This window comes from Quercus suber, unplaced genomic scaffold (assembly GCF_002906115.3).
Source record: "Quercus suber isolate HL8 unplaced genomic scaffold, Cork oak 2.0 scaffold_755, whole genome shotgun sequence".
Classification (NCBI taxonomy): Eukaryota; Viridiplantae; Streptophyta; class Magnoliopsida; order Fagales; family Fagaceae; genus Quercus; species Quercus suber.
The window spans coordinates 269,997-296,210 of NW_027070191.1; the positions used below are offsets into that span (position 1 = coordinate 269,997).

Consider the following 26,214-nt stretch of genomic DNA (forward strand, 5'->3'; position numbering starts at 1 on the left):
GTGGTTGAATAAGTAAATTTAATGCCTCTCACTCTGCCTGCCATGAAAAATAAAAATATATTAATATAGTGTTGATGAAAGTGAGTATAGATTACCGATTTCTATTTTCATTACAAGTTTGATAACATGTATTTGCCCAAGTTTGAACTCGTTTAATTAATCACCTATCGTAGGGTGAGATATTTTGATTTTGATTTTGATTTTTTTTTTAATCTTGATTATAAATTAGTAAGTTCATTCATTCACATGTAGTGAAAGTTTTGGGAACCCCATATTAGGACCCCCTCTCAATTTCAAGTTACGGTTAAGATTTTATTTTATGAACCATACAAACTATCATTACTTGACATTGGATATAACTTTAGGATCTATTTCAAAGGGAATCGATCATTTTCCACACCATATTGTCATATAGAATAGATGGTTATCTATTAATTGATTTAATTCCATACCCCTTCAAAATAAAATGTGTAATCAAGGGATTCTAAAATTAATTTTTTTTTTTCAATTAAAAAGAATTAAAAAATATATTCTCCTCATTCCATTATTTGGAAGTTTAATTATAGAGAAAAGAATGGAACTCATGGAGCATTCATTTCCTTTATATTTTAAATGGGTCCGGCTTTCCTTTTATTCTCTCCCATTTTAATCAGGATGAGTGACACTTGGCAAATGAAAAATCTAACTATTTAAAAAAAATCCACTTTTCAAAATCATTTTCTCCTTCCACGTATCTCCCTCTCTAACAGCACTGCCATTAAAATCTACCCACTAAACCAAAATCGGTAAATATTGATAAAAAAAAAAAAAAAAAAAACGACTCAATGATAACAGCCATCAATGATTGTGGTCGATTTGTTGTTCAAATCCCGAGTCGCCACAGAGTAATTTCAACTGTCGTAAAAACATAGGCATATATCCTAATTTGACAAATAGATTATATAACTTTTGGGTAGCCTGCCTAAAATGAATTTTGCGTATATCAAGTTCAGAATTGGCTATACTATGAGTTGTAGATTTTCTGTTATGGTAACAATAATGATGAGAGGAGAGAGATTAGGAGAAAATGATTTTGGAAAGAGGGAAAGAGACAACAAGTTTTATATTCAACGTGGGTTGTTTTTAGGCGAAAACACCATTTTATATTTGAATTTTTATTTGCCTAGTGTCACTCATCCATATTAAAATAGGAGAGAATAGTAATAGGGTTAATTTCATCTCTCTCTCAACAATGTTTTACTAATTTTATTTTTTTTTTTTTTTTTAAATATTTAATGGTTGGGATTTAAAGTTACTTTTTACAACTTTAAATCTCAGCTACTTATAGCAATTGCATATACACAAAATATTATTGAAGAAAGGGAATAACAATAATGTTATAGAAAATTATTCATTTCACTTATTTCAATTCATTTTCATTCTTTTAATTCTATTCTATTTCATTTTGTTTCTAGACGCACACCGAACAAAAGGACTAATCAAGATCTTTTCTATTTCACTCTGAAATGGAGAGTATCCATTTAAAAGTAAGAATCTACTTCAAATAAATCTAGGGTCTAGAATTTGCCACATCATTTGAAAGCCACTAACTTGATAGCAATTCAACCGTGGTTAAGAAACAAAACATTAAGGTTTGTTCAAGTAGACCAAAAATTAATTAATTAAATAGATCTTGACCTTTAAATGGACACTCCACATTTCAAAGTGAAACGGAGAGGATCTGGATCGAAGATGGATGGGGAGTCAACAATGGACCAAGACCATCACTTTCGTTTTTATTTTTGAGAATATGTTTGCCGGGACCTCTCACTTTTCATATGATCTCGTCTTTTTTTTTTTTTTTTTTGGCCAACTTGAATGCATCACACTACGTTTTCATACCAACGTTGTTCAACCTGGCATTTCTTAATGTTCTATATTGGGATGAGTCTGGAAGAACATTTGAAAATAAATTGTACGGAAAGTTTTGAGTAATTTTATAACAATTTATAAATGTGTTTAACCAATTACCTAGAGAATATATATAACATTCTTTTTTTTAATATAAATTATGAAAATTCTTACATCCCTCGTAACAAAGAACTTAATTAATTAATCAGGGTGTACATCAAAGTATCAATGGCTTAAGATATCTAACCAAGTCTAGTATTAACTCAATCCAATTCTCATTTCCAATCCAATTCAATCAAGTTTGTTAATAGATACCTTGGTAAATCTTAGTATTACATCCCTACTATTGTAGGGTAATACAGAATTGTATAGGCTGACATTAAAGAGGTCAAACCTTCCAGACATTGAATGTATACAATTGGAGTTTAGATCATACAGAGAATTAGTGCAAGGGATATCATTGTTGCAGTGCTCCATGCACCCAAGGCAGATCCATTGCTTTTGTGATGGGTAGTGTTTGAACTACTCCTCCGAAAAATGGGAATGTAGGGGTAGTAGGGGATGGGTTGTGCCCGTGGCTGAATACTGCTGCTTCCACTTCCAATACCTCTGCTTCCACCTCCAAATCTACCTTTGGCAGCTACTGAAGTAAGCAGGAGGGTCATAACCATTAGCACAATCGCGAGTTTCACGTAGTTGTGAGCCAAGTTAAACTTCTTCATCGTTTCCATTTACTGCACACCATACAAAGGCAAAGACTACTTGAGAAATATTGGTAGATACATATATCATTTATGAAGGAAATAATACTACAATTGTGATCACTTTGTAAGAGTGTTAAGCAAACATGGTGATTCAATCAAATACCAAAAACCAGAATGTGGAATTTTGAATGCCTATGAGCTCGAACTTAAACCTTATAAGAACATGCATTATGAAAGAACTTCTAGGTTCAAGATCCATTTGGTGCGTATTTAATTTACTAATAAAAATTATAATACATGTTTTACTTAAAATAGCATATCCACATAACATATTCTCACTCGGAGAAACATGCATAAAGTGTTATGTTGAAGTGTCAATCGATCTCTAGAAAAATGTAAGAAGTGGGGAAATTATACAAGATGCCAATGGTGTTTATCATAAACTAGAAGAATCATCATCTAGGAAAAAATAAAAAATAGAAAGGAACAAAACTAGAGGAAGAAGGTGAATTACGAAATTTTGAGGATCAGTTGGAGAGAACCCTTGCGATAGCATGTAGTATAGTACACAGAAGAACAATATATATATATATATATAGGAAATTTTAAAATCAGTTTTGCTATTAATGAAAATTCTTAAACAAATTTTTGCTCCTAACTCGTATTCACCTCTAGGTGGCAACAATATACCTTTAGCAATGTAGTTTCCTATATAGATTCCTTTCCCGTAAAGAATTCGTGTCCTAAAATTAACAACTATTTCAACCCTTAATTAATTGTAATGGGTTCCAATATATACCATTGAAAGGTCATTGGGCTTACTCCCCAGGACCCAAGCAGGGTCGGCTCCATATGGTTGAGGCCTAACACAATAAATTTAAATGAGAACTTTTAATTTCAATATTAATTAAATAAATTTATTTTGTACTAACTAAATCAAAGTTAATTAGATAAATTAAGACTAATCAAACTACAATAATTTAATATAGCTAGATAATACAATTTCATGGTTCAAGTATAAAATTTAATAGAAAGAGTATGAATATTTATTATTGTTTTAGAAAGAAGATTTACTCTATCTTTGATAAGGTGATGAATCTTTATATATTTTTATTTTGGTGCTAAGAAAAAAAAAAATAGAGATTATTTATGTGGCCATGTATAAACCGTTAATTGTGTAAAACTTCATCCATGTAAGTTTCGAATATCCTTCATCCATTGGAGGGTTTGAATGAGACACAAACTCCCCTATAATACTATTTTATGTTGACATAACATGGGCATGAGTCATTACATGAACAACTCACCAATTATTTGCATAGATATTACCACAATATGACAATACCATATCAATACTTGGTCTTACCAGGAAAATATATCTGTGGGGTCCGTGGGCCTGATAGCCTCGGCCCATCATATAGCGGGCCCAAGGCCCATGCCGAGGATCGCAAGCTATTCCTGAGAAGAAGGGGGGGGGGGAAGCTTATTCTCCTGGATCCACGCCGAGGATACCTTGTCCTCGGCCTGACAAAGGTGATTTTGGGGAGAGGTTAACCCCAAAGTAAGCTGTCACTATCGCATTGAATGCACTCAACCAACCCCCCTGGCCGCATTAATGGGGAGGTAACCCCTTGGCAGGATAACGTTGGTTAGAGTGAGCCACTTGAGTGCCGATAAGGCCTCTGATGGGACGGACAACCAGAAGAAAAGCAAATAGACGATCAACAGATGGAAGCAGGAGATAGGAAGATGAAAACTATAAAAGAAGAGCGATAGCATGTAGTACAGTACACAGAAGAACAATATATATATATATATATATATATAGGAAATTTTAAAATCAGTTTTGCTACTAATGAAAATTCTTAAACAAATTTTTGCTCCTAAATCATATTCACCTCTAGGTGGCAACAATATACCTTTAGCAATGTAGTTTCCTATATAGATTCCTTTCCCGTAGAGAATCCGTGTCCTAAAATTAACAACTATTTCAACCCTTAATTAATTGTAATGGGTTCCAATATATACCATTGAAAGGTCATTGGGCTTACTCCCAAGGACCCAAGCAGGGCCGGCTCCATATGGTTGAGGCCTAACACAATAAATTTAAATGAGAATTTTTAATTTAAATATTAATTAAATAAATTTATTTTGTACTAATTAAATCAAAATTAATTTGATAAATTAAGACTAATCAAACTACAATAATTTAATATAGCTAGATAATACAATTTCATGGTTCAAGTACAAAATTTAATAGAAAGAGGATGAAAATTTATTATTGTTTTAGAAAGAAGATTTACTCTATCTTTGATAAGGTGATGAATCTTTATATATTTTTATTTTGGTGCTAAGAAAAAAAAATAGAGATTATTTATGTGGCCATGTATAAACCGTTAATTGTGTAAAACTTCATCCATGTAAGTTTCGAATATCCTTTATCCATTGGAGGGTTTGAATGAGACACAAAACTCTCCTATAATACTATTTTATGTTGAGATAACATGGGCATGAGTCATTACATGAACAACTCACCATTTATTTGCATAGATATTACCACAGTATGACAATACCATATCAATACTTGGTCTTACCAGGAAAATATATCATACCAACTATTAAATTGGTACTGGTACTCTCTTTAAAATGTTCCAGATAAAATACTGGGCTGTACTGGGATTTTCTGGTGTTTTAACAAGTAAAATATTTTTTAAAAAAAATATTTTAAAATTTTAAAAATTTTGTTAAAAAACATGTTATTTAAGCAAATTATATTGGGTTAATGTAATGGGGCTAATATTAAGGCTTATAAAATATGTAAATTTAAAATGACAAAGTTTAACTACAAAATTAGTTGTAATATGAAAATACAACCTTACTCAATAAAATAAAAATTATTACATATTCTGGAAATCTAACCGTTGAATTACATGTTCTTTATGCTCGCCATACACATGTCAAATTTTGTGTCAATTAGATATTATCTACTATATGATCTACAAACTTATATTTTATGCATAATTTTAAACTACAAAAAATTGCAATTTTAATAATTAATTGATGACATAGCTATTGATCTTTAATTTTCTAGAAATTTATCAAGCATAGTGGATATAAGAAGAAGATATAATCCAATGGTGGATTTGTTAAAATTCATCTCCAATAAAAAGATATAAAGTAAGGTTGTAGTCTTAGGCTACAATCAATCTTGTAACTAAACTTTGTCTAATTTAAAATTTTTATGTTAATTAACATAAAAATTAATAAATTTATACTTATATAAATAAATACCAAAATACATATATGTATAAAAATATATAAATAACGGTAATTCTGAAACAGTACATTGGGATCAACCAGTTACAAAATGTTCTATTCCCTAGCCAAAATGAAACGGTCTCACGTATGAAATTGAATCCTTTGCATTAAGTGTTACATTGAAAACTTCAGGAGCTTTCATGTTTATTAAAAATGATTGGCCAAGACATATTTGGTTGAAGCATGGGACGCATGTAAGATGAAGGTTATAGTCTTTAAGGATTGAATATTTGAATGGTATGTGAAAAAGTTGTATCTTTGTTATATTACACGTGACAATAAATGTCATTTGTCACTTAACATGCAAGTAAAGAATGTTGCTTATCAAGAAGTTAAAAAATTACATTCTTAACCTGTGAAGAAATTATTGCCTAGAAATAAATTCCTCTTCTTTTTATGACTTGAGGAGAACTTATAGAAAATTTGGTTGTATACTTAACGTATACGAGCTTTAAGAAGCATTTTGATATAAGATATCTTATCATGAATAATACATTAAAATTTCTATTATTGGAATCTAGAATAGATCAAATATTCATAAGAATAAATTTCAATTTTTGCACATAAATTAATATTTTTTTTTTTGCACATGGCCTTTTATTGAGTCACATAAGTGACCATATCATCATTTTCTTTTCATCCTTTTAATATATATATATATATACATATATTTTCCTATCATCTCAATGTCACACTTATTGTTATACTTATGTAACAAGAAGGAGATGTTCAATGCTGATGTGTCAAATTTAAGCTAACTTTATTTATGATATGTGAGTAGTGATTTTTCATAGTTAAATCTAATAGGAATGGTTTAAATAAGGTATAACTCTTGTAAAGTTATCCCAAATATAACTAGCATCCATATCATATCAAAGCTTAAAGCCATTTAGTTTTGGTTTGGACAAGTGGCCCTAACTCCCAATTAACTAAAGGCTCACTAAGGTATGAGTTTATTCATTAAGCCCATATCAAACTTATTACCAAGCCCTTGATTGTTTTGTATTTTCACAAGCATTTTGATTTTTTTTTTCCTTGGGCTTGCCCCATTTATTAAATAAGCCTAAAACTAAGAATCAAACTTGGCTTATTTATAAACAAACAAATGTAAACAAACTTTTCTTCACACTAAGAACAAGCTATTTATGAATGACTTAGTTCATTTTATAACCCCCAATGAAATAAGTATTTTTAAAACATGAATATTATCAAAACAGATTGTTGGGTTTAGACCTCTATCAAAACAATGTATTTAACCAGTTTTAAGGTCAACTTCATAATTTGGTTGATTATAGAAGCCTTAGGTTAAATAAACAATCATTAATATCATGCAAGTGCAGAAATATAAATGAGACAAGATATAATGATCTGGGATACCAATGAAACAAAATAGTTTCATAGGAAGAACTTGGGGCAAACGTGAACCTCCAATCCATGAAACAAAAGATATAATGAGCTTTGGGATCCACAGAATTTTCTACTATGAATGTGTTTCAAATGTGAACCTCCAATCCATGACTCCAAGACCACCATTGAAGGTTTTCTTAAACGTAGACCTCCAATTCATGACTTCAAGATCACATTTGAAGGTTTAGATCTACACTTTTGATGACTAGTATCCAGGAACTTCAGATCTATCAATTCAGATTATATGTAGATTGATTTCCAGTATTGACTTTGAAAGGAGAAGGTATAAAACCTTTTTTATTTCAACTAAGTAGCTCCAAAGTATTCTTAAAACGTTTCTTATAGTTTCCTTTATTTACTAAGTGAAATAGATCTAAAACCCTAATTACTTGATGGGTTGGCCGGCTGAAAATCTGAATCTGCATAATCACACTTTGATCGATCGAAATTTTTAATTCCTAAATAGCTTAAAACAATCGAATTCATGTTCTTTTACACTGAATACCAGAAGCTTGTGCACTTGTCTAGAAATTCTCATAGGCTATAAAGACTATAACAAGACAAGTTTTTATTTATATGTTTTCCAATATAAATCTAGATATTCAAATCCTAACAAAAATGTTGCAACAAAATGGAAGATGAGATTCTAAAGGAATATTTGATTTCATATATGGAAAGTGAAATTGTTATGAAATTTAGTACAAAATCAATCATAAATGATTTTCGGGATTTAAAAGAATGTTGATTTTCAATTTTGATATATCATAAATGATTGAGTTAAAATGTATCAAGAAAATTTTATTTCTTTTATTTTGTTTATATTTTGTTATGGAGAATGTTTTACTCCAAACCGGATTGGAGAAATCTCTTTTAACTAACATGTGGTGGTTTAAAAAACTATCAATGTATATTAAATCACATTTTAATTATATAATTAATTTGTCACTTGACTATATTAAATAGGTCATGTAACTAGAAGTACACGTGGATAATTTGTTGAGTTGCTATGTAGTGGGTTGGAGGAACTCGCCTCCAAGCTGGTTGTGAGAAAAATTCTACTACTCCCTCCATCCCACTTTGTTTGTCCTCTATTCTATTTTGAGATGTTCCAAAATATTGTCCTGTTTCTAAAAATAAAAGTCATTAATTTATTAATATTCCTATTATACCCCTATTAATTTACTAATTCAATTTTTTGATAAATTTATTTAAGAATAATTTTGGAAACTTATACATTTTTAAAAAATAAACAAGACAATAAATGATGTTTCCCTAAAAAATTTGACTTTTCAAACAGGACAAACAAAGTGAGACGGATGAAGTATTTTTTAACGACAAAATTTGGCTCTAAACACCAATAGAAAGATAATATTTATCTTTGTCACTCAACCCAAGTAATTAAGTGATCATGTGCATTGCACATAACAATGACAAATGTCATCTTCCTATTGGTGGTTAGAGTTAAATCTTTTCCTTTTGTTAATTCTAAATAGATACTAACTTTGTTTTATTTTATTTTTTTAATTTAATTTAATTTTTTTTTATTTTTTTAATTAATTAATTTTTTTTTGGTGAGGGAAAGGTACTAACTTTGTTAATCCTAAGTTTTGGTATGTCTTAATTTTTATTGTCCAAATAATTTTGGTTCATTTTTAATTTGGTCCGTAAAGATAAAACCTTGGTTTGGTCGATGTTGGTTTAACATGCTAAGAATTGCAAGTCACCACCTGTAGCCAAAGCAGATTTGGCCAAGATTGATCAATTCAAATAACAGGACAGAATGCTCCAAGATATCAAGCACATCGGCCAAATTGCAGTCGAAATTCATATTGAGCATACCATGAAGAGTTATACCGTCTTTGTGCTATATTGATATATATTACACAATTACACTAAGACACCAAATTTCTGTAATAAGTTCCAATGGAGGGAGAGCAAGAACTGATGCATTGATATTTGAGAAAGAAAGTTTGCAAGCAGCATTAATTGTTATCTTTATTATTTAACTATTTTGGTTAAATATGGAGGACTAGTTGATGCAATTGGAACTGTTCAAATTATACAAGGCCTGACGGAACTCCAAAGTATTAATGATAAAACCAATTTTTCATATCAAAATCAAATAAGATCAACCATGAAGAGTCACAAAGTTGGAAGCTTCTACCATGCTATTTGACAATAATTTTACTATCTAAGCCAAGAGAACCAAAACCTGCATATCTACAATTGGGCAACGAAAATTGCAGGCAATATTGGTAGATACAATTCAAACATAGAGAGTCTGCCGGTTCAGAAACCTGCAGCCAAAACTCTCACACATACACATCCTTATTGAGCCAATATTTCCTAGTAACTAGTACAGAAACTTTGAGCACTACCTGGGGCCAGAAAGTTGTTGTGAAGAGATGTAAGACATTGGGTTATATGAAACACCTGCGGCACTATTCGAAGTAGCATTCATATCTGGATACAACCCCAAGTCCTTCAGTTCATTGGACCCTTCCATTCTTGACATCTCGGTGAATCTCTGGCCATAGAACCGCAAGAAATTTAGTGACTCGGACCTCGGCTCACCCAAAGACAACCCACCTTCCAACATGCCAACAACGTGAGCCATAGAAGGCCGCAGCGCTGGATCTTCATGCACACAACACAAGGCAATCCGCACTAGCTTCTCAACCTCTTCGCTTGTCACGCGTCCCTCTAACCTCGGGTCTGCCAGTTCCAAGTACCTTCTCTGCTCATGCATTTCTAGCGCAAATAGAGGGAAATATATTAGTCTGTGTTCCGAAACAGAAGGGGATGAGGATGGGGCATTTCCTTCACTGCTACTAGTTTTTGTGCTATGGCTCCATGTTTGTATTGAACAATTTTTTCTTCCCCTCACAATCTCTAGTAAAACTAATCCATAACTATATACATCAGCCTTGTCGGAAATTGTGGAACTCATTATCCACTCAGGTGCAAGATAGCCTCGAGTTCCTCTCATTGCTGTAAATAGAAAAGATTGTTCAGGATTTAGCCGCTTGGACAGCCCAAAATCTGAGATTTTCACTTGTAAATTGTCGTTCAAGAGAATGTTTTCTGGCTTCACATCGCAGTGGATGATTCTGTGCTCACATCCACTATGCAAGTAAGCAAGCCCCCTTGCTGTTCCAATGGCTATTTTCAATCTCTCTTGCCATTCTAGAACAGGACCATTACCGAAGAGTGTACTGCCCAATGAACCTCTGTTCATATACTCAAGAACAAGAAAGCGCTGCCTCCCTTGTGCACAAAAACCTTTCAATCTAACCAAATTGACATGGTGGATGTTCCCAATTATTGAAATCTCAGTACAGAATTCTTTTTTCCCTTGGATTCCCAAACTAGTCTTGACCGCCACAACAGTTTTGTCCGACAGGGTACCTCTGTATACAGTACCAAATCCACCACTACCAATCTGAGTCTTGAAGTTCTCAGTAGCAGCTGCAAGCTCTTCATAATCAAACCTTCTCGGTAAGCCTGGGATACAGATCATCTCTAGCTCTGCAGACGATGACGAGTTACTCCGGTCTAGTTTTACAATTTCGGTTTTAGAAAGCCGCTTTTTCCTTAACCAAAGGATTGCAATGATTACAAACACTATTAGCATTAAGAATACTGTTAATGGTAATAGTACCAAAACAGCGACTGATAAGTTTTGTTTCTGATTTATGTTAGACCCAATTGAGTTTCCATGAGAAGAACCAACCAAAACTTTAATATAACCCAAACGGTCCTTACTGGGGTCTGTCAAAATGAAAGAACCTAAATGGTTTTCAAGAAGATAACAAGAACCAGAAGAATTTTCATGGAAAAAGCCCAAACAAGAACCACTTTGAGAGCATAAATCTTGGCAAACCGACAACGTTACATTATTTTTCACGGGCTTCCTGAAATTATTGGCAAAATAATCCATACCAGGGCCGACTTTTAGATAGGAAATAGAGGAATTCAATTGACTTCCATTTCTAGCTGCACTACAAGCTGAAGGCAGAGAAAGGGAACGGTTCACTGGCATGCAATCACCATTGTTTTGATAACTGAATTTTGGTAAACAAGAACAAATTCCACCCAGAGGCTTTCTTTTGCACAATCCAACTTCTTTGCAATAGAGAGGAAGATCACAATCCTCAAATGGTCCTGCAAATTCTAACTCCCATTTATCGCTCCGAGGTCTGACGATGCTAAATCTGCCATCGGGACCCAACTTACCACTCCTAAAACTTGACCAACCATTCAAAGCTACATGAACAACCGTGGAATTATCACTTGCTAGCAAATACAAACCTGTACCATTCATCACCATCAACGATACGGCCTTGTTAGAATTCCTGACAGACTTTAGATCCCTGGACAATTTCCAATAATTCATCTTATTCCATTGTAGCACCACATCCCTGTCAGTAACTTCAAGTTGATAATCACCCACCGACATGTCCTCGTCTGTCACAGCGCTTTGCAATGATTTTCCAATAGGAATTCTCTGTCCCATGACAATAGTGTCCGTCGGATGATCAAAACTCTCCCACAACGTATTGTTTCCTGCATCAACTAAAACGAGATTTCCTGTCTCTGAAAGCTGCATGGCAGAAATATCAGAGTTGAATTGCGGGGTTGACCAGAGTGTTTGACCAGTTTGGTTTGTGACTGTGAGGCCGTTGACAGTTAGTGACAACTTGTCAGAGCTTGACATGGGTCTGTCGCGGTTGGCTGACCAGATTATGATGTTGGTGGCACTGTGGACGATAGAGAAGTAATATTTTGAGGAGGATGGTCTGGCATCAATTGTGGCTTTGAAAGTACCATTTTGAGAGCGTAAAAAAGCGCCACTGGTGTCGATGAATTGGAAGTTGGAGGCTGTGAAATCGGGGCTTATTGAGTGGGTGGAAATGGGGGCTGAGAAAGTAAAAGTTGGAAGGAAAACGAAGCATATAAAGAAGAAGAATGAGAATGAGAAGCAACCCATGCACGCAGAGCAAAAGGTGTAGAAAAAAATTGGGGTTGGTTTCAAGCAGAATGATGATGATGATGATTGTGGTGGAGCTAGAAGAGGTGGGTGTTTTTGGTCTTCGGCTCCTCCATTTGGATAGTTATGTCATATTGTCACGTACAGACTTACTTTTTGTTGTGATAAATGCATTAATTGAACGAAAGTCTTGGATACCGACACAGGTTCACAACTGTGGTTTTTTCAGGCACTAGAATTTTTGTTTTTCTGGTCCTACTTTGGGTTGAGTTTTGTGGTGGGAGAGGTTTTTTCATTCTTTTTTCTGTTTTAATATTTTTCCTTGACTAATAAAATTGAAGAATAATAAGGGGCAGGTAAGGTAACCAGTCAGGCCTATAACAGGAGAGTTGATAATGAGAGTACGATCTAAGATTTGAGTTTAACAACAAGATATATAGTATAAATTGTCTATGTTCTTTATAAGTTTTTATAATTGATTTTACATTATTTTATGCTTATTAAATAGATTAATTTTAAATTATTAAGTTGTAAAAGTTAGATCCATGGCCATTGTATTTTTAGAAATTATATATAATGTTCACTATGATATTTTATTGTTATTTATATTATAATATATTAAAATAATATATATATATATATATATTTTTTTTGTTTAGAAGGATCAAAAATAGGATAAAGTTTAATTATAAAATTTGTTATAGTCTTAGGCTACAACTTTACTCAAGTTCCTTTTATTGGATGTGAATTTTGACAATCTACCATTGGATTACATTTTCTTTTTTATCTTTTATACTTGCAAAATTTCTATAAAATTAATGAGTAATAGTTATGTCATCAATGAATTATTTAAATTGTAAGTTTTTGAAATTTAAAATTATGCATAAAATATAAGATTATAGATTATATAGCAAATAATATCCAATTGATCCAAAATTTGACATGTGTATTAAGAACATAAAGAACATATAATCCAGTGATTGAATTTTCAAAATATATAGTAATGTTAATATTTTTAAGGATACAACAAATTTTATAACTAAATTTGTCCTTAAAAATAAGTTGGTGTTTATGAAAAAACTAAAACAATCTTCTTCCTTTCTTTCTTCTTTTTCCTCACAACTCAAAAAATCTTCTTCTCAAAACTTAAACAATCTAATCTCTAGCCTCTATACACATAAATACAAAAGTTATGTATATCGAGCTCTTTAGTCATAAGAGTATAGTATTCATTATTATACTTGAGATTGATTCGTTCAATAGCTTGATATGTTATAAATATTTACTTTTTTTTTTTTTTAAATTTTGGATTGAAATTTGGTTTTCAATGAAAACACAAAATGTAATAAAAATTTTATTACGAAAAGATTACAAACGCACACGATAATTAAACTAATTAACATAATCGAGCTCATAGCAATAACACAATACATAATTTTCATTCGAATTAGGTTCAAGTTCAAGTTACACCTGGTGTGTAACTTTAAGCAATATTACATCAGTCAATAACTTATGGACAAAATTTGGCTACAAACTTAGTTGTAGCTTAAAGCTCCCAACTTCCTTTAAAAAATTAATATTGCTTCATATCTTGAATAATCTAACTGTTAGATTGCAAGATTTCTATGCTATTAACACAAATGTCAAATTTTGTGCCAAGCAGATATTATTTACTATATAATTCATAAACTAATTTTTTATACAGAATTTTAACTACAAAAACTTACAATTTAAAAAATTGATTAATGACATAACTATTGATTTTTGAATATCTAAAATTTTCGCAAGTATGGAGAATATAAGAATAAAATGTAATCCAATGATGGATTTGTTAAAATTCACATCCAACAAAAAATTATTGAGTGAAGTTGTAGCCTTAAGCTACAATTAAGTTTGTAGTAAAATATTATTCATAATTTATTATTGAATTAATATTTTGAAAATCTCACCATTGGATTTCATATTTAATATGTTCTTAACACGTATGTCAGTTTACATTATAATCAAATATTATTTATTATTAGATCCATAAATTCATCTTTTTCTGTATTATTTTAAATTACAGAAACTTGAATTTAAATAATTAATTGATAATATAATTATTGATCTTTGATCATCTTGAAATTTTGCAAATATAGAGAGTATACGAAAATAATGTAATTCAATTGTAAATTTGGCAAAATTTGCATGTAAGTAAAAAATATTAAGTGATAAAATATTGCTTGAAGCTATCAAGTGTAACTTGAACCCAATCATTTTCATAGAAGGGTGCTACGTTTACAATAATTTCACAATATTTTCACAACAAATCGTAGATGGTAACTTATTATTCGTCCTAATTTGAATCTACAACTTAAATTACTTTTTTGCCTACCTATAACAGCCAATAACAATTTGCTATTTAAGGTTTTTAATGAAAAATGTTGTGAAAATAGCATTTCTCCCTTTTCATAATTAGTTTTCTATTTTTCATTTAGAAAATTGTATCATTTCATATAATATAATATCTTCATAACTGTTATCATCAATAGGGGCTTGCATCCATATAAAAAAAAATAGAGGCATGTACGTCATGCTGACATTATGTAAAACTATTAAGAATTGGACCTCACATTTGTAAGATCCATAATTAGGCATGGTTCATGCCGGGAAAAGCCCATAATGTATTTATTATTGTCATTCACCGTTTGGCCATTCTTTTTTAATTCTTTCCGCAGATAAGTATTGTGTGGATTGAGTTTTTCTACCTTTCACGCATTGGACTAAACCAAGGCTGTCGGGTGGAGGAAGGCAACCTCAGACGTTCAGACTTTAGAAACTCCATAATTAATTTTTAAAAACTAATATTAAATAAGTCGCTAAAAAAAAAATCACAAATTTCTGAATTTGCCAACATTTTTTTTTAATAAATCTAAAATACGCTACATTTTTATTTATTTATTTTCTATTTTCTATTTTCAGTTTTAAATTTATTTTTCATTAGCATTTCATTTTTGAGTAATGCTATAAACACAAATTATTTTATAACATTTTTACAAATTACTAATGTGGCTTTAACATTTTTCAAATAGTTATTGCGGGTAAAAATGTAATATTAATGATAAACTCATATTAAAACTAGGAAAATTTTGCAACATCAGTTTATAAAAATATTATAAAATAGTTTGCGTCTGCTCTTAATTTTTTATAAATAATGCTAGAGATACAAATTTTTTACAAAAAAAATTTACAAATTGCTAATATGGTGAGTGATTATTAGTAAATAAAAATGTGATGTTAATTTTAATGAAAACCAATAAAAAGTTGGCTATATTAACGGTCTGTAAAAATATTGTAAAATAATTTTTGGATATAATATTACTCATTTTTTATTATTTTTGAAGTTGACTATCTATTGGACAAGAAAGTCAAACATGAAACTAAATACTTGAGCCGTTGACTATTCTTTGTATTTGTTAAAAGTAATGAATGAGGAATGACTTTGTTAGGGAATTATTGGATAGACTTTTTTTTTTTTTAGAAGGAAATTATTGGATAGAGTTGGGCATAGGAAAAATTATATATAATGTTCACTATGATATTTTATTGTTATTTATATTATAATATATTAAAATAATATATATATATATATTGTTTAGAAGGATCAAAAATAGGATAAAGTTTAATTATAAAATTTGTTATAGTCTTAGGCTACAACTTTACTCAAGTTCCTTTTATTGGATGTGAATTTTGACAATCTACCATTGGATTACATTTTCTTTTTTATCTTTTATACTTGCAAAATTTCTATAAAATTAATGAGTAATAGTTATGTCATCAATGAATTATTTAAATTGTAAGTTTTTGAAATTTAAAATTATGCATAAAATATAAGATTATAGATTATATAGCAAATAATATCCAATTGATCCAAAATTTGACATGTGTATTAAGAACATAAAGAACATATAATCCAGTAATTGAATTTTCAAAATATATAGTAATGTTAATATTTTTAAGGATACGACAAATTTTGTAACTAAATTTATCCTTAAAAATAAGTTGGTGTTTATGAAAAAACTAAAACAATCTTCTTCCTTTCTTTCTTCTTTTTCCTCACAACTCAAAAAATCTTCTTCTCAAAACTTAAACAATCTAATCTCTAGCCTCAATACACATAAATACAAAAGTTATGTATATCGAGCTCTTTAGTCATAAGAGTATAGTATTCATTATTATACTTGAGATTGATTGGTTCAATAGCTTGATATGTTTATTTATAAATGAAAAAAAAAATTAAAACCTAACTTTAATGGTTTTCAATGAAAACACAAAATGTAATAAAAATTTTATTACGAAAAGATTACAAACGCACATGATAATTAAACTAATTAATATAATCGAGCTCATAGCAATAACACAATACATAATTTTCATTCAAATTAGGTTCAAGATCAAGTTACACCTGATGTGTAACTTTAAGCAATATTACATCAGTCAATAACTTATGGACAAAATTTGGCTACAAACTTAGTTGTAGCTTAAAGCTCCCAACTTCCTTTAAAAAATTAATATTGCTTCATATCTTGAACAATCTAACTGTTAGATTGCAAGATTTCTATGCTATTAACACAAATGTCAAATTTTGTGCCAAGTAGATATTATTTACTATATAATTCATAAACTAATTTTTTTATACAGAATTTTAACTACAAAAACTTACAATTTAAAAAATTGATTAATGACATAACTATTGATTTTTGAATTTCTAAAATTTTCGCAAGCATGGAGAATATAAGAAGAAAATGTAATCCAATGATAGATTTGTTAAAATTCACATCCAACAAAAAATTATTGAGTGAAGTTGTAGCCTTAAGCTACAATTAAGTTTGTAGTAAAATATTATTCATAATTTATTATTGAATTAATATTTTGAAAATCTCACCATTGGATTTCATATTCAATATGTTCTTAACACGTATGTCAGTTTACATTATAATCAAATATTATTTATTATTAGATCCATAAATTCATCTTTTTCTGTATTATTTTAAATTACAGAAACTTGAATTTAAATAATTAATTGATAACATAATTATTGATCTTTGATCATCTTGAAATTTTGCAAATATAGAGAGTATACTAAAATAATGTAATTCAATTGTAAATTTGGCAAAATTTGCATGTAATTAAAAAATATTAAGTGATATAATATTGCTTGAAGCTACCAAGTGTAACTTGAACCCAAACATTTTCATAGAAGGGTGCTATGTTTACAATAATTTCATAATATTTTCACAACAAATCATAGGTGGTAACTTATTATTCGTCCTAATTTGAATCTATAACTTAAATTACTTTTTTGCCTACCTATAACAGCCAATAACAATTTGCTATTTAAAGTTTTTAATGAAAAATGTTGTGAAAATAGCATTTCTCCCTTTTCATAATTATTTTTCTATTTTTCATTTAGAAAATTGTATCATTTCGTATAATATAATATCTTCATAACTATTATCATCAATAGAGGCTTGCATCCATATAAAAAAAAAAAAATAGAGGCATGTACGTCATGCTGACATTATGTAAAACTATTAAGAATTGGACCTCACATTTGTAAGATCCATAATTAGGCATGGTTCATGCCGGGAAAAACCCATAATGTATTTATTATTGTCATTCACCGTTTGGCCATTCTTTTTTAATTCTTTCCGCAGATAAGTATTGTGTGGATTGAGTTTTTTCCAAGGAAGTCAATACCGTACCGGAGGCTGTACCAGTTTGGCCAGCGGTACGACATATTTTGGATACCGGTCAATACCGGTGTACCGTTTCGGGTTTATCGCTATAATTTTATATATATATATATATATAGACATACTTATTATTTATTTAAAATTATTTATAAATTTATATAAGAATCCTTAAATTTATAATAGCATTAGCATATTTCTCTAAATTAATTGCTTATTTCTTGCTCAAATATAAACCTATTAATATCACCTAACATACTATATTGTAATAATAATAAAAAGCTAAAAAGATGCTATTAATTATTATAAAAAAAAAGAAAAAGAAAAATGATATTTGAGTGGCAGCCAGCTAAGTCAAATATGTTTGAAATTTGAACTCAATTGTAGTTCACGTGGAGTGTCAGAAGACTCAGAACTCACCCAAAACAATTCAATAAGAGCCACACACACACACACAACTAAAACTCACACAAAACAACAGCCACACACAAACAACTAAAACAGAAGGCGCGGAAAGGGAGGTTCATAGTCTCGGTCAAAACTGAAGAAGGAGAAGAAAAAGCAAATGAAGAAGAAGGAAAAAGAGAAGCAGCTGGATAAAACAGAAGGAGGAAGGCTGAGGGAATGGCCGACAACATGGGAACAACCAGTACTGAGGACGGCATCGTGAGCTTTCTGCTGCAAACGTTTTCCATTTTCTTCAAGTTTTTAGTACCGGCCGGTTTTCATTTTTCGGCCGAGATGTTCGATATTCGGCGGTACGTCCGGTATAGTCCGGTAAGGACCGGTATTTTAAGCGGTACGAATCATGGAGGTTTCTGTACCGGTGCACATGCCGGTACGATAAATTTCGGCCGTACCGGCCGATACGGTACGAAATTGACTCCACTGGTTTTTCCACCTTTCACGCATTGGACTAAACCAAGGCTGTCGGGTGGAGGAAGGCAACCTTAGACGTTCAGACTTTAGAAACTCCATAATTAATTATTAAAAACTAATATTAAATAACTTGCTAAAAAAAAAATCACAAATTTCTGAATTTGCCAACATTTTTTTTAATAAATCTAAAATATGCTACATTTTTATTTATTTATTTTCTATTTTCTATTTTCAGTTTTAAATTTATTTTTCATTAGCATTTCATTTTTGGGTAATGCTATAAACACAAATTATTTTATAACATTTTTACAAATTACTAATATGGCTTTAACATTTTTCAAATAGTTATTGCGGGTAAAAATGTAATATTAATGATAAACTCATATTAAAACTAGGAAAATTTTGCAACATCAGTTTATAAAAATATTATAAAATAGTTTGTGTCTGCTCTTAATTTTTTATAAATAATGCTAGAGATACAAATTTTTTACAAAAAAAATTTACAAATTGCTGATATGGTGAGTGATTATTAGTAAATGAAAATGTGATGTTAATTTTAATGAAAACCAATAAAAAGTTGGCTATATTAACGGTCTGTAAAAATATTGTAAAATAATTTTTGGATATAATATTACTCATTTTTTATTATTTTTGAAGTTGACTATCTATTGGACAAGAAAGTCAAACATAAAACTAAACACTTGAGCCGTTGACTATTCTTTGTATTTGTTAAAAGTAATGAATGACGAATGACTTTGTTAGGGAATTATTGAATAGACTTTTTTTTTTTTTTTAGAAGGAAATTATTGGATAGAGTTGGGCATAGGAATATCCATGGTTTTAAAAATAGGAATTGTCAAAGAATAAAAAAATGTCTGGTTCTTGGTTTTTATCAATTGAATTGGCAATCTTTACGATTGGACCATCACCGGTTGAGGGATTGAATATCTAGCTTTTTTTTTTTTTTTTTTAATAGGAAAAAAGGGTTTTTTTTTTCTTTGCTTAAAATGAATCTCTTCCATGAAATTTGTTTTTTTGGGGTTGGGGGAGAGACTTTTCTTTTAAAAACAGTCTTTTAGTGGCATGTTTGGTAGCTAAATTTTTGTTTTTGTTTTCAAAACAGTGTAAAAGCATTTTTTTCAAAAAATTACTTTGAAACCAATTTTTAGAGGAATTTTTTGCATACCTATTTGACTTCCACCTTCTAAGAAAAATTTTCAAAATACTGAAATAAAAAAAAAAAAAAATTTGGAAAACCATTTAATATTTTTGAGAAAAAGTTATTTTTTTTTTATAAAAATTAGCTGGTACTTGGTAGATACATATAGAAACACCAACGTTGAAAATAATAATAATAATAATAATAATAATAATAATAACTAGTCGCTAACCCGTGCTATACACGGGAACCTACGTATTTGTAAAGTAGACTAAAATAATTTTATAAAATCTTAAGTTGATTAAGAAACTACTCCATTGCGTAATTTGTTTTTGTATGACTTCAATTTATGTTACAATTTGATGAAGAAGCCATTGCTTAAACATGCAATAGCTTACAAAAAAATAACTCAAGAATTTAGAGATTAAAACTTTTGAAAGACCAAAAAATATTAAAGAATCAGATGATTCACTGCTTATAAATTATTGAAACAAAACAAAATATATATAACGTTCTAAACAATAGAGAAATATAAGAGAAAGATGTGTTACTATTAAAAGAATAATTTAGATGTTAAAACTTTTGAAAGGCCAAAAAATATTAAAGAATCGTAAGATTTACTTCCTATAATTTTTTTAAACAAAACAAAATATATACGATTACAGAATAGAGAAATATAAAAGAAAAATTGATTACCTTAAAAAATATTAAAATCTGCTAAATATGTTCAAATATTGTAAAAACTAACACAAATTCAGATGTTAAAACTTTTAAAACGCCAAAAAAAAAAGATATATAATTAAAGAATAAGTTATTGAAACAATTCAAAAAATATGACTATCCAAAAGAGAAATATAAGAAAAAGAAAAAGTTACACGAACCCATAAAACAATAAGTTTTAAATTTTAAAACTTATAACGGGTCTAAACTTTAAACGATGAAAAAAGAAAATAACAGAAGAAGAGTTCATACCTCTACTCGATTTAAAAAATATATATATATATATATATTGGGGTTTGCACGGTTTTTATAATGTTCATGATTATCAACATTTGAGTTTGAGTTTAAGTTAGAATTGTTAGAGAGATAGAGTTTCACTCCTTATTAAGGTTGGAGTTTAGCTATTGAGTATTCTCACTAAATACAGCTCATCCACCTCTTCTTCATATTGTTGGTTAGGTTCTTCCTCTTGCTCTTCATCGTCAAGATCAGGTTCAAGATGATCAATAACCACACTTGGTGGTGATGAATATGGACTGTTGGAACATTTTAATATTAAATAATTAAAATGAATAAATATTATAACATAAATGTAAAGATGTGGGAGTGAATATGGAAGATGAGGAGTTAGTGAAAATATTTAATCCCACATTGAAAAGGAGAGAGGCTATTTTATTCTTTTTAATTGTGGTGATTAATGGGCTAAAATATATTGTCTCAGATATTGGGTTAGATACGTATGCAAAGGGGAGGTGAAGAGTGGAGGTATCAAAATTGGAAATGAATCAGCCTCTTGGATCCTCCTACTTGACAGCCCATTCAGAGTAATTACCATATCCGTTGGTGAGTAAATGACCCGAATTAATACTTCATTTTTATTATGGACAATGAAGAGCCATTAACCCACTTAATGGACTATCCGTTTGGGCCTTTTCATTCTTCAGAAACTCCTTATGTCACCATTAATTGTGTAACTCCAGCCCATTAGATTAATATCCAACAATTAATCTTGTAACACCCACTTAATCAGAATAATGGACCTAATTAATCAAAATAAATTGGGTAGTAATTTTGTGAGGCCCATTGAGCCTATAAATAGACTCATTTAGACCCAATCCATGTAATTACAATATACACAAAAGAAAAAATAGAGAGATTCTTGGCAAGGAACGGTGTTCTTTCTAGTGGAGCTTTGGCTTGAACACTTTGTGCAGAGGTTGTTCTAGCCATACAATACTTGTTGAGCTGTTGTATCCTAGGGGAGACAAGTCAGAGAAGGTTTGCACCGGTTACGAAGTTTAGCCAACCAAGGGCTTGAATCTCCTTCAAGAGAGCAAGTATCGCGCTTCAGTTCAAATTGTGTTGTGTAATTCCTTTCTTTATACTAATAATATTTAGAAGTATTATTCAATTTCTCGTTGTGTTATTTCCATTATTATTGTGATTGCACCAACATGGACTTGTGTTGCTTCTTGGTACGTTCAAGGCTTGTAGTGATACAAAACAACCTACTATATTATTAAATGGAAATCATGACTTGGTTTTTGATACTAGGAACCATGAGACTCAACTTGACGTTTTGTTGATTATACATCATAATCGGCTTGTTTTGCTGATGATACACCATACTCTACTCTCTCTCCCCCCTTTTATATTGGACTTTGTAAAGAAGTCCACTCCCTTTCAGACTCTATTTTCAAGTATCTTTGTGAGAACAGGACACCACCTTCGGAGTTATTGGGTAAACACTAAACTCATAATCATTTGATAAATCTAATACAATTAGATCATATCTTCTGATTTTAGAGGACTACGTAAGTTGATAAGTCCGAATAGTTTGCACCCTATCATAAAATATCACGTTAGTGAAGTAGTGGAAAAAAAAAAAAAAAAAGAAGAAGAAGAAGAAGAAGAAGAAGAAGAAGAAGAGAGACTGATTTCAATATAAAATTATTTTGTTTTAAAAAAATTATAATGATGTGGTAAAAAATATGATAATGATAAGTTTGAGTTTAAGTTAGACTTGTTAGAGATAGAGTTTCACTCCTTTTTTAGTTTGGACTAAACAAAATAATTTTATTGAAATATTGTGCTGACATGGAAAATTATGAGAGTTTTAGAGGTTTCGGTTATAATAATAATAATAATAACAATAATAACCAATGGATTACATACAAAACGTTAAAAACTCCAAAGATAAGCTAGAAGATGGGGAGGGAAAAAAATAAACCAAAATGTTCACCACACCTATTTGTGCTCTCTGTCTTTCTCTCTTCCTCCTATCTGGCGCAAATATGATGTTTACAAATTTTTGTGATAATGATAAGATTGATAAGCCCTTAAATTGTAGGGAGAGAACAACTTGTGCAAATCTATGGGGGTGGTCTCTTCCTGGAGCAAAACCACCCCCATATCCTCTGCCCTTTTTTTCTCTGCATCAATGCAATGGGCTACCTAGCTTTTTCTCATTCTTATGCCTTATATGCTGCACTTTCCTCCCAAACTAGTCCACTTCATCTCCAACATCATAATCTAGTCTGCCAACAGCAATTCACCCATGACAAGTTGTCACTAACCATCAATGGCCTTACAATCGCAAACCAAGCTGGTAAACTACTCTGGTCAACTCCACCATTCAATTCTAAGGTTTCTGCTATGCAACTTTTAGAGACAGGAAACCTGGTTTTGGTTGGTTCGCAAAACGTTGCATTGTGGGAGAGTTTTGATTATCTAATGGACACAATTGTCATGGGACAGCGTATTAATGTTGGAAAAGTGCTGTGACAAACAAGGGCATGTTAGTTGCTGATTATCGGCTAGAGATTACCTAAAGGGATTTTGTAAGAAATCAAAAAACAGAAAGTTCTAGATGAAAGCTTGAGAGGATTTTGATTGTAAACTAAATATTTCATTAGCTTGAATGATTTACATCAAGTTCTAATACGTATACACAAAATAGAGTAACAAAATTTCCCTCCTAATCTAGTTAGTTACTACACGTGTGTTACAACTGGTTTCACATGTGTGAAATAATAAATATCTAAAACTACTCACTAAGCTACTTGTAGTTCACAACTAAACTACCATACTCTGTGTCCGTTTGGATACTACTTATTTTGGTAAAAACTGAAAACACTATAGCAAAATAATTTTTATATGTGTAAATAGTACTATAGAACCCATTTTAAATTAAAGTTTTGATGAAAAAAGATGTTTGTGGGTCCCGTGCACAGGACCCGTTGGTAGGTCTGTGTTCACGTGCTTTTGGTATAAAAAAAAAAATGCAGACGCAAAACGCGTTGCAAATAATCTAAATCCAAACTCTTACTCTATTGTCATTTAGCCTCACTTTCCTTCATCTTCTTACTTGCAAATAATCTGAATCCAAACTCTTACTCTATTGTCATTTAGCCTCACTTTCCTTCATCTTCTTACTTGCAAATAATCTGAATCCAAACTCTCACTCTATTGTCGTTTAGCCTCACTTTCCTTCATCTTCTTACCTGTAGCTTTAGAACCTTGACACCTCCCCCTTAAGATGAGAACCAGAAATACTATGTATGTTGATGATGCTCATCTTGGAAAGTAAGAAAGTGAACTGTTGGGAACTAAGTGCTTTGGTAAGAAGATCTGTCAATTGAGAATGTGTTGGTGTATGAAACAATCTAACCACATTGTCTTCAACTTTATCTCTGACCAAGAAAAAAAAAAAAAATGTAGACGCAAAACGCGTTGCAAATAATCTAAATCCAAACTCTCACTCTATTGTCATTTAGCCTCACTTTCCTTCATCTTCTTACTTGCAAATAATCTGAATCCAAACTCTCACTCTATTGTCGTTTAGCCTCACTTTCCTTCATCTTCTTACCTGTAGCTTTAGAACCTTGACACCTCCCCCTTAAGATGAGAACCAGAAATACTATGTATGTTGATGATGCTCATCTTGGAAAGTAAGAAAGTGAACTGTTGGGAACTAAGTGCTTTGGTAAGAAGATCTGTCAATTGAGAATGTGTTGGTGTATGAAACAATCTAACCACATTGTCTTCAACTTTATCTCTGACCAAGCGGAAATCCACTTCTATGTGTTTTGTTCTCTCACGGAAGACTAAATTCTCTCATATGTGAATGGTAGCTTGATTATCACAAAATAGCATAATAGGCTATGGATGAGCTACCTTAAGATCTTTCAACAAGGCTAGTAACCAAGTAACTTCACATACTATTACAACCATTGCTCTATATTTTGCCTGAGCAGAAGATCTTGAGACTATTGACTATTTCTTGGACTTCCAAGCAGTCAGTGAGTTTGCTAAGAAGATACAGTAGCCTGTTGTAGACCTTCTAGTATCCACACATGCTGCCCAATAAGAAACTGTAAAGGCTTGCAAGGGTAATTCTGATTTTGCTGAGAGGAATATCCTTTGTCCTAGACAGCCTTTGATGTATTGCAAAACCTTGTATGCTACATCTAAGTGTGGCTTTCTAGGCTTGGACATAAACTGACTCAATTTATGGACTAAGTATGTGATATCAGTTCTAGCGATGGTCAAGTACAAAAGCCTACCAACTAGTCTTCTATCCTCTGGATTTGATACTAGTTCACCCTTAAACTTGCTCAAATTTAAATTCTTCTTTATCGGCACTTTAGAGGGCATACAACCTATGAAACCTATATCTTTAGAATATCTAAAGCATACTTTCTCTGACATAAAGTGATGCCTTGATCTAATCTAGATACCTCAAGGCCAAGAAAAGACTTGAGATTTCCAACGTCTTTGAGTTTAACTTACTGATCTAAGAATGTTTTGAATTCTTGGACAGCTTCAATGTCATTGCTGGCAATAAGAATGTCATCCACATATACTATCAAGGCTGTGAAAGAATTATTGAACCTTTTAGTAAACAATGAGTAATCTTATCTAGATTGCTTAAATCCATACTTTATGATAGCGCTAAAATTTTTTGAACACCACTACCTACTAGCTTGTTTCAAACCATATAAAGACTTATTTAGCTTTCATACCAACTCCCCATTGCTATGAAAACCTTGAGGAATTTGCATGTATACATCCTCATGAAGCTCACCATGGAGAAGGATGTTATTTACATCCAACTGAGTTAAAGACCAACCCCTCACAACAGAAATGGCAAGCAAACTGGAGAAAAAGTCTCAGTAAAGTCTAAGTCTTCTTGTTGGGTAAAACCCTTAGCTACAAGTCTAGCTTTGTACCTCTCAATGGTACCATCAGATTTATACTTCACCTTAGAAACCCATTTACACCCTATAGCTTTTTTATGTGGAGGCAAACAGGTAAGAGTCCAAGTATGATTGGATTCTAAAGCTACATTCTCAACTGCCATAGCTTCCTGCCATTTGGGATCTTGGACAGCCTCATGATAAAATTTAGGTTCAT

General features: G+C 31.1%; 1 protein-coding gene across 1 annotated transcript; it reads right to left on the minus strand.

Moving 5' to 3' along the window:
• Nucleotides 1-9,642: 9,642 nt before the first annotated feature.
• On the minus strand, nt 9,643-12,309 carry LOC112038329 (G-type lectin S-receptor-like serine/threonine-protein kinase At5g35370). Its single transcript, XM_024071138.2, has one exon. The coding sequence runs from the start codon at nt 12,307-12,309 to the stop codon at nt 9,694-9,696; it is 2,616 nt and encodes an 871-aa protein (XP_023926906.2). The 3' UTR covers nt 9,643-9,693.
• Nucleotides 12,310-26,214: the final 13,905 nt, after the last annotated feature.

Coding starts and splice junctions, on each gene's coding strand:
- LOC112038329 (XM_024071138.2), bottom strand. CDS start 12,309: ATGGGTTGCTTCTCATTCTCATTCTTCTTCTTTATATGCTTCGTTTTC.